The sequence below is a fragment of the Rattus norvegicus genome, chromosome 13, assembly GCF_036323735.1.
Source record: "Rattus norvegicus strain BN/NHsdMcwi chromosome 13, GRCr8, whole genome shotgun sequence".
NCBI classification, from domain to species: Eukaryota; Metazoa; Chordata; class Mammalia; order Rodentia; family Muridae; genus Rattus; species Rattus norvegicus.
The window spans coordinates 54,212,678-54,227,027 of record NC_086031.1 but is presented as its reverse complement, the minus strand read 5'-3'; the positions used below and the strand labels follow the sequence as shown (position 1 = coordinate 54,227,027).

Below are 14,350 nucleotides of genomic sequence, written 5' to 3'. Positions count from 1 at the left end.
GTGGCTATATGGTCTAAGATAATGTGCATTCTCTTCATGGACTTGATATATGTTTGCATATTTTTCTCTAAGATAATCGCTGTACATGCTAACGATACCCTTAAACTATTATAAGTGCTATTTTTCAATGAAGAAACTGCTGGGGTTAGGCAGTAAAGCTCAGTAGGAGAGGAGTGCAGAAGGCAGGTTTGGAATGAAGAGTAACTTAGGCAAGCACTGGAAACAACATAAATTAGAAGCAAGGATTAGAGTTGAGCAGGAAAGAAAAGTTTAAGTAAGTTAATAACTAAGCAAGTTGTCAAAGTAACAAATATTCCTCTAAAATTTTGAAATGAAAAAATGAAGGCACAGAAAAGCCCACCATCCTGATCGTCCCAAGTATTACTACCACCACATAGTGCATTGTGCGACAGGGCTGATCATGCATGGACTCCGCCTCCACAGTCCCAGAGACAAAGGCAGTGCCTGCTGCTAAGCTCCCCATGTAAATTTCCGAATTCGCTCTAATAGTCATTTGAATTGTCACAGTATAAATTATGGACTGGAAAGACATTTTCAAGTCAAATGATTTAAACTACAATACCTGGACTCAAAGCGAGCATTAAAATTATTTTATTTCTACAGGAATGGGGGAAAAAAGAAAACCTTGAATTCAAATGACCTTTTATTTCCATTATAATAATGTGTCTGTGGTGTGCACACAGATATTCACAGCTGTGACTTCGATTCTTTTGTTTAGATAAAATCCTTGCTAATACTTTAAAAAATTGCAACCCCTGGTGCTTTTTGGATAAGCCATTTTGTTAACTAGTGTAGAATCCAAAATAGATGGAAGTTATGACTTTTCCCTTAGACAGTCATGTGTCACACCTGTAGAGAAAATGCAAATCTGCAAAACTGTATGCCTCCACAGAATACCATAAAACTCAAAATATGGAGAATTGATTTTTAAGTATTTCATGTAGTTCTGCAGCCAGTTTGAAGTCAAATCATGAGGCATAATGGCAGGAGCCAGAGATGTAAGAGAAACTCCAGCCATGATACAACACTAAAACCCTGAGGCAGACATTGGCCTATGCGAGAAGGGATGGTTTCTGTGGAGAAGGGTAATGGTTACATTTGAAGAAGTATATCGAAAGAAAAGTTAATGAGTGGACAGCATTAGATGATGAAGGAATGGTTTGGCTGTAATATAATAGGCAGCAATGATACAACAGGCTTTAAAACAGGAGTACTTTATATGGGTACTGAAATCTTGTTTGAGAAATGCATAGAGGGAATAAGGCTGGGGTTAGGCAGTGAAGCTCAGTAGGAGAGGAGGCAGGTTTGGAATGAAGAGTAATGTAGGCAAGCACTGCAAACAACATAAATTAGAAGCAAGGATTAGAGGTGACTGGGAAAGAAAAGTTTAAGTAAGCTAATAACTAAACGAGCTGTAAAAGTGACAACTATTCCTCTAAAATTTTGAAATGAAAAAATATAGAGTGATTATATCCATAGAGGGTGATGATGAATCAGCAAAAAATATGTTCTGGCTTCATATTATTTATATCACAAATGAATAACCAAGAGTTGAGAACAGTATGCTGTTAATATATATCCCGCACATAAATATATGTATACATATACATGTATCAAGATACATGGGGTCAAATAAATAACTAAATTCTGACTGTAACCAAGTGTTTTTATTATTTGTTTGCTTGCAGTTATTTGCATGATGTAACTGTGTTTATGTCCATATGTGCACATGTGCCATGTTACATGTATGGCAATCAGAGAACGACTTTTGCTCAATTCTTTCCACTATGATTATTCTGGGGCTCAAGCCCATGTCATCAAGCTTAGTGGCAAACACTTTTATCTGTGAGCCATCATTGCAGCCCTTGACAAAGTCATCATGTTCTGTAAAATTTTATTATCGTTTACTTTGGGAATTTGTGAATAAAGGATCTAAATTATTGTGAAATACATATGTGACTTTAAGTAGACAGTTCTTTCTAGTCAATCAGAGCTCAGCAATTGAGAATGCTGGAAGAATCTTAGAGAGTTTATTGTCCTTTTAGGATAGGAAAATAAGGAGCAATATTCCAAAGGAGCAATTGTCTTTAAATTGGAACACCAGGAAAAACTGGGTTTCTCCTGGAGTAGTTTATTTCTCATTCTAAAAGACTGATAATGTTGACTAATTTTGTGCTTCATCTCCAGGAACTATTTGAAAACCCATGGAATTCACACAATGCACCAGTGCTCTATACCCAACCAAAGGTGGTTCATATTCATCATGGTATGTGTTCTATGTATTCAATGCTACCGCATCTATTTCTAGAAACTACTGCCAATCTACAAAGCAGGTGAAGCATAATAACGGATCAGCCTAAGCCCTAAGTTCCTAATCAAGAAATCGCACATGATCACAATTAAGCACCAGCACCTCTCTGCAAGATATTTTTCATTATCACCAAAAATAAAGACATACAAATCTTTGTTTTAGTTGTTCTAATTTCAGTATTCATTCTTCAATCCGTTAAACATACATTGTTCTAGATACAAAAGGAGAATATAGATGATATATCACACATCATATGTCAATCATATATAATGTATCGTGTATCATATAGTATACAATGTATATAATGTATAATCTGATAATATATATAAACATATATAAGGGCCAACTTCCAAATAGCCTAACATTATTCTGGAGCTGATCACGTTAATATTGGCTATGATAATGCAAACTGTGGATAATTTCTATGTCTTAAAAAATCTTTGCATTGTTTTATATTTCATTCACCTGTTTTTTAAAGAACAGAAGCTATACTTATGTTATAAGCATATTTTGCAAGCATAATGAGATTCCAATTCTCTCCCTGTACCTTGAAACAACATATGTATTTCTGTAGCATCTGGGACGTATCAGTGAAATGAAAAAATGGGACAGAATTCCTCTCAATTCATATAAAGATAAATAATGCATATAACATGATTAGAAGAAGAGTTGAGCGTATTAAGCTCTTTGTAAATGTTCCCATTCCTTTAACAATTACTAAACTTAATATTACCAATCGTTCTCTTTCTATAGTTTGTATTTTCAGGAGATATGGTTGAAACAGCCTATGACCTCATTTGTCTGGAGATAGCCGAAGTACAAAGTGCTTAAAATTCTATGTATAATTTGCAATGTAATTTTCACATTGCATGGCAATAGCTATGTTCATTAACATCACTCTTTAACAGTAACTGGTACAGCTTGCTGATCACTCTCTTTTGATTCCTAGGGGAGTGAGGGTCATTTTCATTTTTGACAGGCCTAAGACAGCAGGCTATCCATTATTAAAGCAAGCATCTGGCCCTTGTTGTTAATAATGGGTTGTTTACAATCTAAGGACAAGCTAGGAGTTTCTTTCCCTAGGGAGTTAAACAAGGTCGAAATGTGTTAATCTGCCTTTATCCCTACTTACACAGTGATTTACAAGATGGGTTAAGTGTGCCTTTGTAATAACAGTCTTTCATTATGATTGTGTGTAAGTTGCATGTAGGAAAAACCAAGAACAATCAGGCCTTCATTTTCCAGCCTTGCCTTGCTGGCTTTTTTTTCCCCCTCTCTTTGGGTTTTGAATGCAAAATTACTTCCTTAAACACATCTACATCCTGTGAATGTGTAAAGCAACTTGTAGTTCATAGAACTCACACTCTAAAGGGAATGATGGTGGTTTAAAAGCAGTACCATGTTTGCCAAAGTGCTGAACTGAAAAAGCACAGTTGGGAAGAGAGGTCATGCTGACTCGGAACAGGAAAGGGATCAGGAGTTGCTGATCTGCTGCCTGCCCCTGCCCTTAGAGACCAGCTAATCTTCACAGTGGCTTTCTGTTTCTGCTTCCTGCTCTTCGTCAAAAAATCATGAAGGTGAATAAGATCAATTCAAAGTTCAATCTGAAATTAAGGAAAAGGCTATGTTGGGTTTCCCTTCCCTGATGATCATACTATGCCTCCACTCCCCAAATATCCTTCTTAATTTCTTATTTAGAGAACTAGGGTTTCCCTGGTTTTAGCCTCTTCACCTTTAATTTTCAAGCCATCCCCATCTCCCAATCAAAAAGATAAATTGAATACCACTAGAGCACTAAATGATTTACTTTAAATAAATGCTCCTTTCCTATGTATGTGAAAGGATTTATTTGTTCCTTCTTTGAAACTGTCCTACATCACAGAGTCTCTTCAAAAAACAAAAAAAAAAAAAAAACCAGTTTGTTCTGGCTGTCCCCAATTACAGGGCAGTCAAGGGCAGATTTCTAATCTTCTGTATGGTAGATTTCGGTCTAACAACTTGCAGAGAACTCAACATCATTCTAGTACTGGATTTCTATATTTGTCCTTGGTAGAAGTCAGAGTCTGTATCCATCAGCTTCAAACATGTACAACCCACTACTCTATGGAATCAAATGTCCACTGGCTCATATCTGCCAATACCCAAGTCATAATGGTAACGGACAATCCTAGATTAGAAAGAAAAGTGATTCAAGTGAGTGCATTTCAATTCCCAAAGAACCAGTCTCTGTTCACCAATTCACAGACGCTGATTAAGAAAACTGTTAAAAACATAATAGAATACTATTAGAAAACATACCAATATCAATGACCTTTTTAAAAGCAATAAAAGTTAATAAGACAGTCCAGATGATGAGATAAAACTTATGATTGTGAATGTGGTGAGATTCTTGGTTTCATTCAAAATAGAATCAATCACAATTAATTATTACTATATATTCATTTCTTTTGGAGAACACACACACTTTGCTTATCTGTGGATAACTTTAAAAATGACATCCAATGGTTGCAGCTAACCATTGGACTGAACAAGGGGACCCCAATGGAGGAGTTAGAGAAAAGACTAAAGGAGATGAAAGGGTTTGCAGTAACATAGGAAGAACAACAATATCAGTCAACTAGACTCCACCAGAACTCCCAGTGACTAAACCACCAACCAATGAATACACATGAAGGAACCCATGACTGCAGCTACACATGTGGCAGAGGATGGCATTATCCAGCATCAGTTGGAGGAAAAGCCCTTGCTCCTGTGAAGGTTCGTTTCCCCAATGTAGGGTAATGACAGGGTGTTGAGGTTGGAGTAGGCAGGTAGGAATGGGAACACAATCAAGGAAAGGGAGGGGTATGAGAGATGGGGAAAAGGTGATAACATTTGAAATGTAAATACATAAATTATCTAAGAAAAATAACATTATAATAAAAAAATCCAAGCAGCACAATAGACACACAAAATCTTCAAGTCTCATTCTGAGTTAAAGATTAAGGTTTTTTCAGTTGTCCAGCCCACACTCAGCTCCTTTAGCCATTTTCTGTAGGTTCAAATAAAAAGTCTATGTAAATCTTAGCTGACACTTCCCTGGAATGCTGGGTCCTTAATCGAACTGACACTGACTTTCTTCACTTCCTAAAAAAATCCCTTGATCTCTCCATCCAGACACCCTTAATAAGGGGCCTGTAAGTCAGAAAATTTAGTTTCCTATGCCATTCATTAATTCAAATCTTTAGTCCTTAAACTCAGAGTAAGTTTGTTTGAAACCTTTCATTGTCTGATATAAAAAACAACATATTGCAATTTCATATTCCCAAAGTTCCTAATGATTTTTTCCTCTGTAGCTACCATGGTGGTGGTTAAAACTATTATGACAACTAAAAGAACTGTATCAATTGCAACAATTTTCTGACCCATTAAATTCTGCCACATTAGATTACAAAAGAACATAAAAGATGAATTTTCTCATATTTCATTTTTATCCCAAGATATCTAATGTTCCTTTTTTGATACTATGACTGATGTTAATATCCATTTTACATTTCAAGAAGAAGTTGAGAGGATAATTGTGTTTTATTGTTATCAATTGAGGAACCATCTCATTAATCCACAATGTTAGTGTTCATTTCTTTACTTAAACTACAACTGCACACACCCAGACATCAGAGAACAACCTGCAAGAACTCGTTCTCCGCTTTCATCATGTCATTCCTAGGGACTGAAATCAAATCATCAGGCTTAAGTACAACATCTTCTTCCTATGTAACCTGTCTTGCTGGCCCTCAAAACTCTGTATCTATATCTCTGGTATCTGATGGTTAAGATCCTTATAAACTGGGTTGGGGATTTAGCTCAGTGGTAGAGCGCTTGCCTAGCAAGCGCAAGGCCCTGGGTTCAGTCCCCAGCTCCAAAAAAAAAAAAAAAAAAAAAAAAAGAAAAGAAAAGAAAAGAAAAAAAAAAGAAAAAAGAAAAAAAAAGAAAAAAAAGATCCTTATAAACTGAGTATACCAGTGTATGTGGAGAGACAAGACATAAGGGAACAAAGTGCAGGTAGCCTGGGCTACATTGTTAGTTCCAGGAGCTAACCTCGGCTACAGAGATCAAAGACCGAATGGAAAGTAAGTTGTTTTTATATTTCTTTGTTGCACAAAATAGCCCATGTTCAGTCACAAGTTGTTAAAAAATAATAGCCTTCCTGGATGGTGTGCAGAAAAAGTTATCAGTAGTAAAACTCAGAGAAAGCATCATTTTTAAAAAAAAAAAACCTTAATGAAAGAAAATGTACAAGACTTATTAATGAATAATATTATCTAGAAAAGTCAAGGCTAACAGTTTCAGACTATAAATAAATAAACTCCTTAAACTTCTTAAAAAGTATTTCTAACTTCATTTTCTAAAAGGAACCTAGACAAGTCTGGCGTATAAATGGCACTAGTAAAACATAAACACACTATTTTTAAGAATGTAGAAAAATGATGCATTCATTTCTAGAAAGATTCTTATAAGGAATATGAATGGAAGGGGCTTCAAATGGATGCTCTGCACTTACTGCTAACATCAGAGAAAGAAACCTTAATCGAGCATACTCACAGCACCTATAAGTATATTTGTATTATTTTATTTTATGTTTTCTTTCACTGGTGGGGAAATTTGTATTTAGGCTTTATATTGTGTGCTTTTCATGTTATCTTTCAAACTTGTTTTTTTCTCCATGTCTTTATCTATTCTTGAGGCAGTGTGTGTTCACACACCTAGATATCAGAGAACAACCTGCAAAAACTCATTCTTTACTTTAATCATGTGATTCCTAAGGATCATCAAACCTAACATCTTCTTCCTACATAACCTGTCTTGCTGGTCCTCAAAGCTCTGTTTGGCAGAAGTTGCATTACTACTAAAAAGGAGGGGGGAATATTTTAATAATTCTGGTGCGTAGTTAAGTTAATCCAAAGTATTTCCCTTGTCGCTCATCTAAACATGGTTTTGCACCCATCCTCCAGCCTGAGTTGAAGCTGCAGGTAACCGCTCAGTGGGAGGAGCAATGCTTTCCAAATGTTTCATACCATGCGTAGAAAATGAGACTGCTGTGTTCTAACTGCCCCAGACCAACTAATTTGAAAACTCACATTTAAATTCCAGTATGAGTTTCTGTCATAGGGGGAAAAAGTGTGATGTTTCAATTCCTGTTAATACTTGAAAATCAATATCAATGTGTTTTTTTTCTGTGTCTCAAGTATTATGATAAACAGAAAATAAATGTGTGGCTAGGGAGATGGGTTAAGTACCTGCCACTCATTTCTGATGACTGTCTACCAAAAAGGCAAGTTCTGGGTTCAGTTAGAAGTCCTCCTCAATAAGTAAAAGTCAAGAGTGGATGAGTAAAACACCTGCTGATGACAATCTCCTGCCTCAACTCTCAGGGCCAAGTAAGTGCACACTTACACACTTATATACATGCATTTATCAAACAGGCAAACATGTACACAAACTTATATGTGTAACCTGTGAGGAAGCAGTCTTAAACTACTAATGCCTACTTTAGTTTAGAATTCTTTCTTTTTTTTGCCTTATTTATACTGTTTCTTTCTTGCATGGTGCTAAGAAAATACAGGTTTTTCTGGATTATTTTTTAATAATGTTAAATCATTTTATGGTATTACATATTTATAGGTAATTGCACTATATAGCTAAAACAGTAAACAAGTCATTTTATGCACTTGATAAAACTTAGAATATTCTTAAAATGTATAAAATAATCTGAATTTAAAAGTTTAAATTAAATATCTTACAATAAATAACTACAGTCTAAAATAATGTTATTTATTATGCGAGATAAGTTGGTTTACTTATACAAATGTTCCATATGGCATTGCAAAATCTATTCTTCACATCTAATTCTATTATATACACTAATATACTTTGTGGTATAATGACTAGTAATTTTCAACTAATCCAGTATCTACTCAAATTTGTTAACTACTTTATAGATATCTCTTAATCTCTTCATTGATTGACCTGTATTCTTTGTTCAAATCCTGCTTTAGTTCTAATCACTAGGAATTGCTTGCATTGATTTTCAGTATCACCTATAAATCAGAAAGGACATACTTGAAATGACTGTAGTTGAAATAACTGCCCTAATTTTTGAAAAGGAGAATGGCCCTAATTAAGTAAGTGGCTACAATTGAGACCTGTCCATTAGCAGTAATAGGAATGGTTACAATTTGTCGACATCAATGGCACTGTGTTCTAAACTTTTGAAATTTAAAAATTCAAAATGAAAGAGGAGAAAGGCCGGCATTAACTTGCTGAGAGTCTTTAAAACTTGAGACTTACCAGGGTTTGACTTTAGGAGAATACTTTGAATTGTTATTGCTTTAGAATTAGAGAAACATTAAATAGAAAGCACGGGCTCTTTGCATTTACTCCAGTCTACACATTACAGAACGGCTTCCATGCGAAGCCAATCTCTGTGCATGAGTTTTTATCACAGAATAAAAAAGAAACTACAAAATATTCTAAATGTTACACTAAAGATGTATTGAGGACTTTAGTCCAGTTCTTGGATGGTGACATCTGCATTATCTTCAAGCCAATGCATAATATACTATCCACAAAGGGAACTGGATTTTCTTGACGTTGGAAGATGAAAATTCTTCTAGAACATAGTCAGAACATAAAACAATGCCATGTTTATGTTCTATCATATTCTACTGATCAAAGGGAACTACATGCAGATGAGAAAGAGTTGATTACATAAGATGACACTAAAGAATGTATCCATACACCTTATATATTATGTATGCAATACTGCACACCCACAGGTGTGTGTGTGTGTGTGTGTGTGTGTGTGTGTGTATTCTGCATAATGTATGCTGTGCAGCATAGGCTCAAGATTACCTACAATCAGCTTACACAATATAAATTTTGATGACCTACCTATCCTACCTGATGTCACAGAAAATCTATGGTAGAGAATATACACTTTCTCAAGCAAGTTTTGATGGATCCTGCTTGAAAACCCACCAAATGGGAAGTTGAGTCAGGAGAATTACGAATTTGAGGCCAGCCTAAGCTGTATACTGAGTTTCAGGCCACAAATCTGAGCTATAGTTTATATCTACGTACACTCATCAGCATTTTATTTTCTGTGCAAGAATACCTCTTCCCACATCTGTCATATCCTCACTCATTTTCCCAAACTACTAAGATTCACCTTAAAGTTCTTCAAGCATCTGTTACCCTATATCTAGAACAAAAGTCTTCCATCTTCTCAATAGAGAAGGTGGTCATCTTGATTCGGATTTCCCCAGAAACCAACAAAGAGGTTTATTTTGATATGGACACTGATAACAACAGTCAGTAGGGCCATAAAGTCCACCATATGAAGACAGTAACTATTGTATGCAAGTAGAATTGTATTGGATACAATATAGTAAACTGTTTTAAATTATTCTATTCAAGAAGAAAAGTACTACCACACTTATTTTAAAAAAAAACAAAAAACAAAAAACAACTCCCAATTTGTTCATCGTCACTCTGGCCACCTCTTCTCCACCCACGGTCCAGTGTGCTCCCAGAATTACTGGGCAAGAATGACTGAGGGAGGGGATTCAGAAGGCATTTGTAGAAGGAAGTCTAAAGAATATGACCAGAGACCACAATGCATCTGTTGGTAGAGACAGACTGCATACTACGACATGGAAGTGATACCTTCCTCAACTCCTTAGGGATTGAATCAACACATACCACAGAGTAAGCTAAGGTTGCTGCTCTGACTGAATGGCAAAGAGGAACGTGTGCTCTCAGCAAACAGAAATGACATGGCACACTTACTCATAAGAGTTTAAGATCCTAAAAAGTCGAGGAAGAGAGAAGTACAACTGTGAGTTTTATGTAAAAGAACCAACAGTAAGAATCCAAATCAGGGTAGGTGCCAAGTAAGCAATGTAAACTCACTGAAACAGCCATTTAATTATCTAGCTAACTCCAGTTAACACCAATTAACACCTTCATTTAGATTCATGGCCAATAAACCGATAATGAGGTCTTCAAACTTCTAAGCAATATGCAAGGTTTTGCCTAGGAAGAGATTCTATGTAAACAGTACCTTCCACAAATCATCCATGCCTACGTCACTAAGTTACTAAAGTAAGGCCAGGAAAGATACTCATCTCTGAAGTCCAAGACGGATTCCCGGGAATACTGCAATATGAGTTAGTGCTGGAAACTGAGAAGGTGAGGGAAAAAGCAGAAGGCATATTGCCTAGTGAATGCAAGAGGTACTTCAGATTGGACCAATAATGGACCTTTCATCTAATTCAAATAGAACATCAATGCCTAACTGAACTTCGGGGAATTATTTAATCTTCATTGAGACCTTAGTTATACATACTTAAAAGCAAGAAAATGTGGCATGTGATACGTGAAATTACCATTCAAAAAAATTCAATGAAACAAAAAGTGTGCAGAAAAATTATCCAAAGCATCTTGTAACCAAAATCGGACGAAGCTTTAATGCCATTGATAAAACACATGAGCAATGTTTTGCTAGTAATAAATATTTCAGCTTTGAAACATCGCTTTGAGATACACATTATTTAGTTGAAAAAATAGGCGAATCACACTCCAAGAACCTCTGTTCCGTGTATTTTCTATCCCAAGCGTTCTTGCTTCACTAACTACCTGTTACATATTTAAACCAATTGCCCACCTGAACGCCAAATATTTAAACAGTGGAAATTCCCAATGGTGAGCAGCATCTAGTTGAGACAGCACTGACAAGGAGTGAGAAAGTGGGTGCAGGAGATTTTGAGTTTCTACTGTGGTTTTTTTCAATCACTTGGATACATTTACGGGGTGGATTAGCTACACTAGGGAAATATTTGACACTGCAACTGCGTGCCATTTGGATGCGACTGTACCTCTGCTTGCAGCCTCACACACAACCAGGGAAGCACAGATAGACAAAGAATATCGAATAAATGCAACAAATGATTCTCAAGAATGAAAAAGTACAAAGAAAAGGAGTTCCTTGTCCACAGCAACTGCTCTACAGTGTTAAAATGGAGAGATGTAGAATCCCTTCTACTCCCTCAGTGCTGGTCTCCCTTTCCCTCCATCCCCTCCACAGCTCTCCAGTCCTGTCCGCTTCCAGCAGTATTTGTGGAACGGTGCACCATGCCACTCACCTGTCATCATTCTGCCAGCCTTGGTCCCCTAGCAGCAAATCACGGAATCTGTACCTGGGAGGCAGAGGGGGTACTTCGCTCTCCAAATCAACCATCCTTTCTTAAGGAATGGGCAACATCCAACAAGGGATGGAGGAGGGCAGAAAGGGCCAGCAAGCCCTGCGGAGGGGGTTGCCGTGCTGGGGAGGGTGGGAGAAGGGCCGGGGGATGGGGGGACCCGGAGGGGGAGGGGTCGTTCGGCCGGAAGCTGAGACTGGAAAGGGGTGGCTCCTCTTCCCCGAGGGTGTGATGGGGATGATGCAAACCGAGCCCAGGAGCAAAAGTCTGGCTGCGACTTGAACCAGCGCTGCCAAGGAACCGCCCCCAAGCTCGGCGCCGCCTCTGGTTCCTAGAACCGGGGGGAGGCGGGGATGCAAAAGTTACTTCACCGACAAAAAAAGAACAGAAAAAAAAAAAAGAAAGAAAAGGAAAAGAAAATTCGCGCGGTGCCTAGAAAGAGGGCAGGTGGTGGGTGTGAGCACCGCGTGATGGCTAGGCACTTTCCTGAAAGGCAAGGACCAGAGCCTCCCACTAGGGCATCCCCGACCGCAGCTCTTTCGCCAGAAGAGCAAGCACTGGGCGCAGCCGGGCGAAGGCGGTGGGCTCAGGCTCTCCCGGTACAGGTCTTTCCTAGCAGTTGTTGAAGGCCCAGCCAATGAGCCTCCCCCTCATTAGCATAACACAGTGACGGCAGGAGGGTGCCTTGGGGACAACCAATGGGGGCGAGCTCTTTCGCAGATTCCAGAGCTCCAGACCCTTCCTGGGAAGTGGATGAGGGGTCCGGGAAAGGTTGCCAGGTATCACCAGCACCCAGGCTGTGGTCGCCTTCAGCTTCTGTGTGCACAGTGGAAATGGCTTGTTTCTGCAGAGGGAATCCCCGCTCTCAGCCTGAGGAAAGTCCTCTCCCCCGCCCCTTCTTGGTTCTAAGAAAAAGGTGGTGTTTCCCTGGTCTGAGGAAAATTGCAGGGCACCCTTATGCAGAAGCTGAAGAGAAATCTTTAAATAAGATCGCCCCCACCCCGCAAGCAAGGCAGGACTCTACTGAACAACTGCTGTAGGTGTGGGCTCCAGGGGCTGATGTACCTCTGTAGGAGCGCTTCACAAGGTCAGAGGAGGAAGAGAGCTCAGGACCCACAGCTGGCTTTTCAGCAGCTTCCTCATCTTCTCTGATACCTACTACCCTGTTCTAATTGAACACCTTGGTTTTTTCGTTCAGGAAGAGATACCCCAGGATTCTCTCTAACAGAAGTAGACACAACCCAACAGTACCTCAGGAAAGCAATAAACGCACCTCTCCTGGGGTCAAGAAACAGGAAAATTAATCAGGCCTCTGCTATCTTAAACTGAGAGGAGGAGTAGAAAACGGAAAAGTAAGGACCAAGTAAAGTTCTTTGTTTTGGTTTTCTTTGGTTTTGGGTGATTTGTTAGTTGGTTGGTTGGTTGATTTTTTTTTTTTAAGTTTCCTTATCAAGGAAATAGTAATTAATTCCTTTTGATTAGTTCTTAGTGGAGTTCATTTTGCAGAGAATCCACAAAGGAGCTGAAATGCAGAAAGAAATCAACACCGGTGCGATAACCGATGAGTTAATAGCAGCAAACAGTTGTTGTTTCTCACTTCCTGCTCATTCATCTAGAACAAGCAGATAATTCTTACCTCCTTTAGATTTCCTGACTCTCCCAGCTGAGGTGAATGTGTAACCTTCTTCCTTTGAAGCCTCCAAACGTCATTACGTTAGTGGTGTTTACCACATTCTGACTTCTTGAGTGATTATCTGTATGTTTTTAATGTCTTTTTTGTTCAGTGCCTTCAGAATAGACACAGAGCTTGCCCCCAAAATGCATTGCGATACTGACAAACAGCATGCTAGACTCAGAGTACGTGATATTGTAAGTTAGAGCGCTTTTCTTATTCTGCACTTTTATGACAATCTTAGTTGATACCTGAGTGATCAGATAACAGTGCTGGATAGAGCATCTCTGTCAAAAAGAATAAGGAAAAACCTGCTTAACTCCTAGAGTCACACACAGCTAGCCGTGAAGGACACTGATTGCTATGAAGTTTCCTAATGTGCTCAGTCAAAACAGACAGAACTGTGATAAGAGCATGCCAATTTTCTCTGTACCATAAAACTTTGATCAGAGTTTAAAATCTCCCAATACTCCAACTTTAGAAAAAAGATCTTAAAAGATAGCTACATTAAAAAAAAAAAACCCACTATTCTGAGATTCTTAAAATACAGCAATCATGGCTATGAAAACTTAAATTTATAATTAAGAGATCTTTTGCTCTATTTTACTCAACTTTTTTGACAGACTTTTTCTTTTGTCATTAATTTTGGCTTCTAGTTCTCCTACCTTCCCTTCACACTGCTATTCCTTTGTTTCTTATCTTGTCAAAGGCATCCCCTGCTGTTATAACCTATTATCCTGTTCCAAGCTTTAACTTGGTTTCTGACTTCACTGTGTGCTTGCAGTCTCTTATCTATTCACTTTCTCTGTGTGTATAGGAATCTCTGCTATGGCCTGAGATCCAGGAAATAAATTTAAACTTGATGTTGTCCAATATATAACTATATAATTATAATCCCAACCGGTTTCCCTATATAACTCCGACTGTAGATGAATAGCAATAGAAGAGAGTGTTCTCTCTCTCTCTCTCTCTCTCTCCACACACACACACACACACACACACACACACACACACACACATCAGTAGAGGAGATCAGTCTCACACACATACACATACATAAACAATAAAGGAGATTATTCACCTACAAACAACAGAGGAGATTGGCCA

The 14,350-nt window shown here is 38.1% G+C and overlaps 1 protein-coding gene across 11 annotated transcripts in view; it reads right to left on the bottom strand.

Annotated features, from left to right (window-relative positions):
• Kcnt2 (potassium sodium-activated channel subfamily T member 2) overlaps positions 1–12,197 on the bottom strand; it is a 395,059-nt gene extending 382,862 nt beyond the window's left edge. For 3 of the 11 annotated variants that reach the window (XM_017598802.3, XM_017598803.3, XM_039090728.2), the window contains exon 1: positions 11,515–12,195. In XM_017598802.3, the coding sequence (XP_017454291.1) occupies positions 11,515–11,609 (95 nt within the window). In that variant the 5' untranslated portion in view covers positions 11,610–12,195. Of the gene's footprint in view, positions 1–11,514 lie in introns of all 11 variants that reach the window. The other 8 variants (XR_005492244.2, XR_010056918.1, XM_039090726.2 and 5 more) reach the window with 7 other exon arrangements.
• Between the last annotated feature and the right edge of the window lie 2,153 nt (positions 12,198–14,350).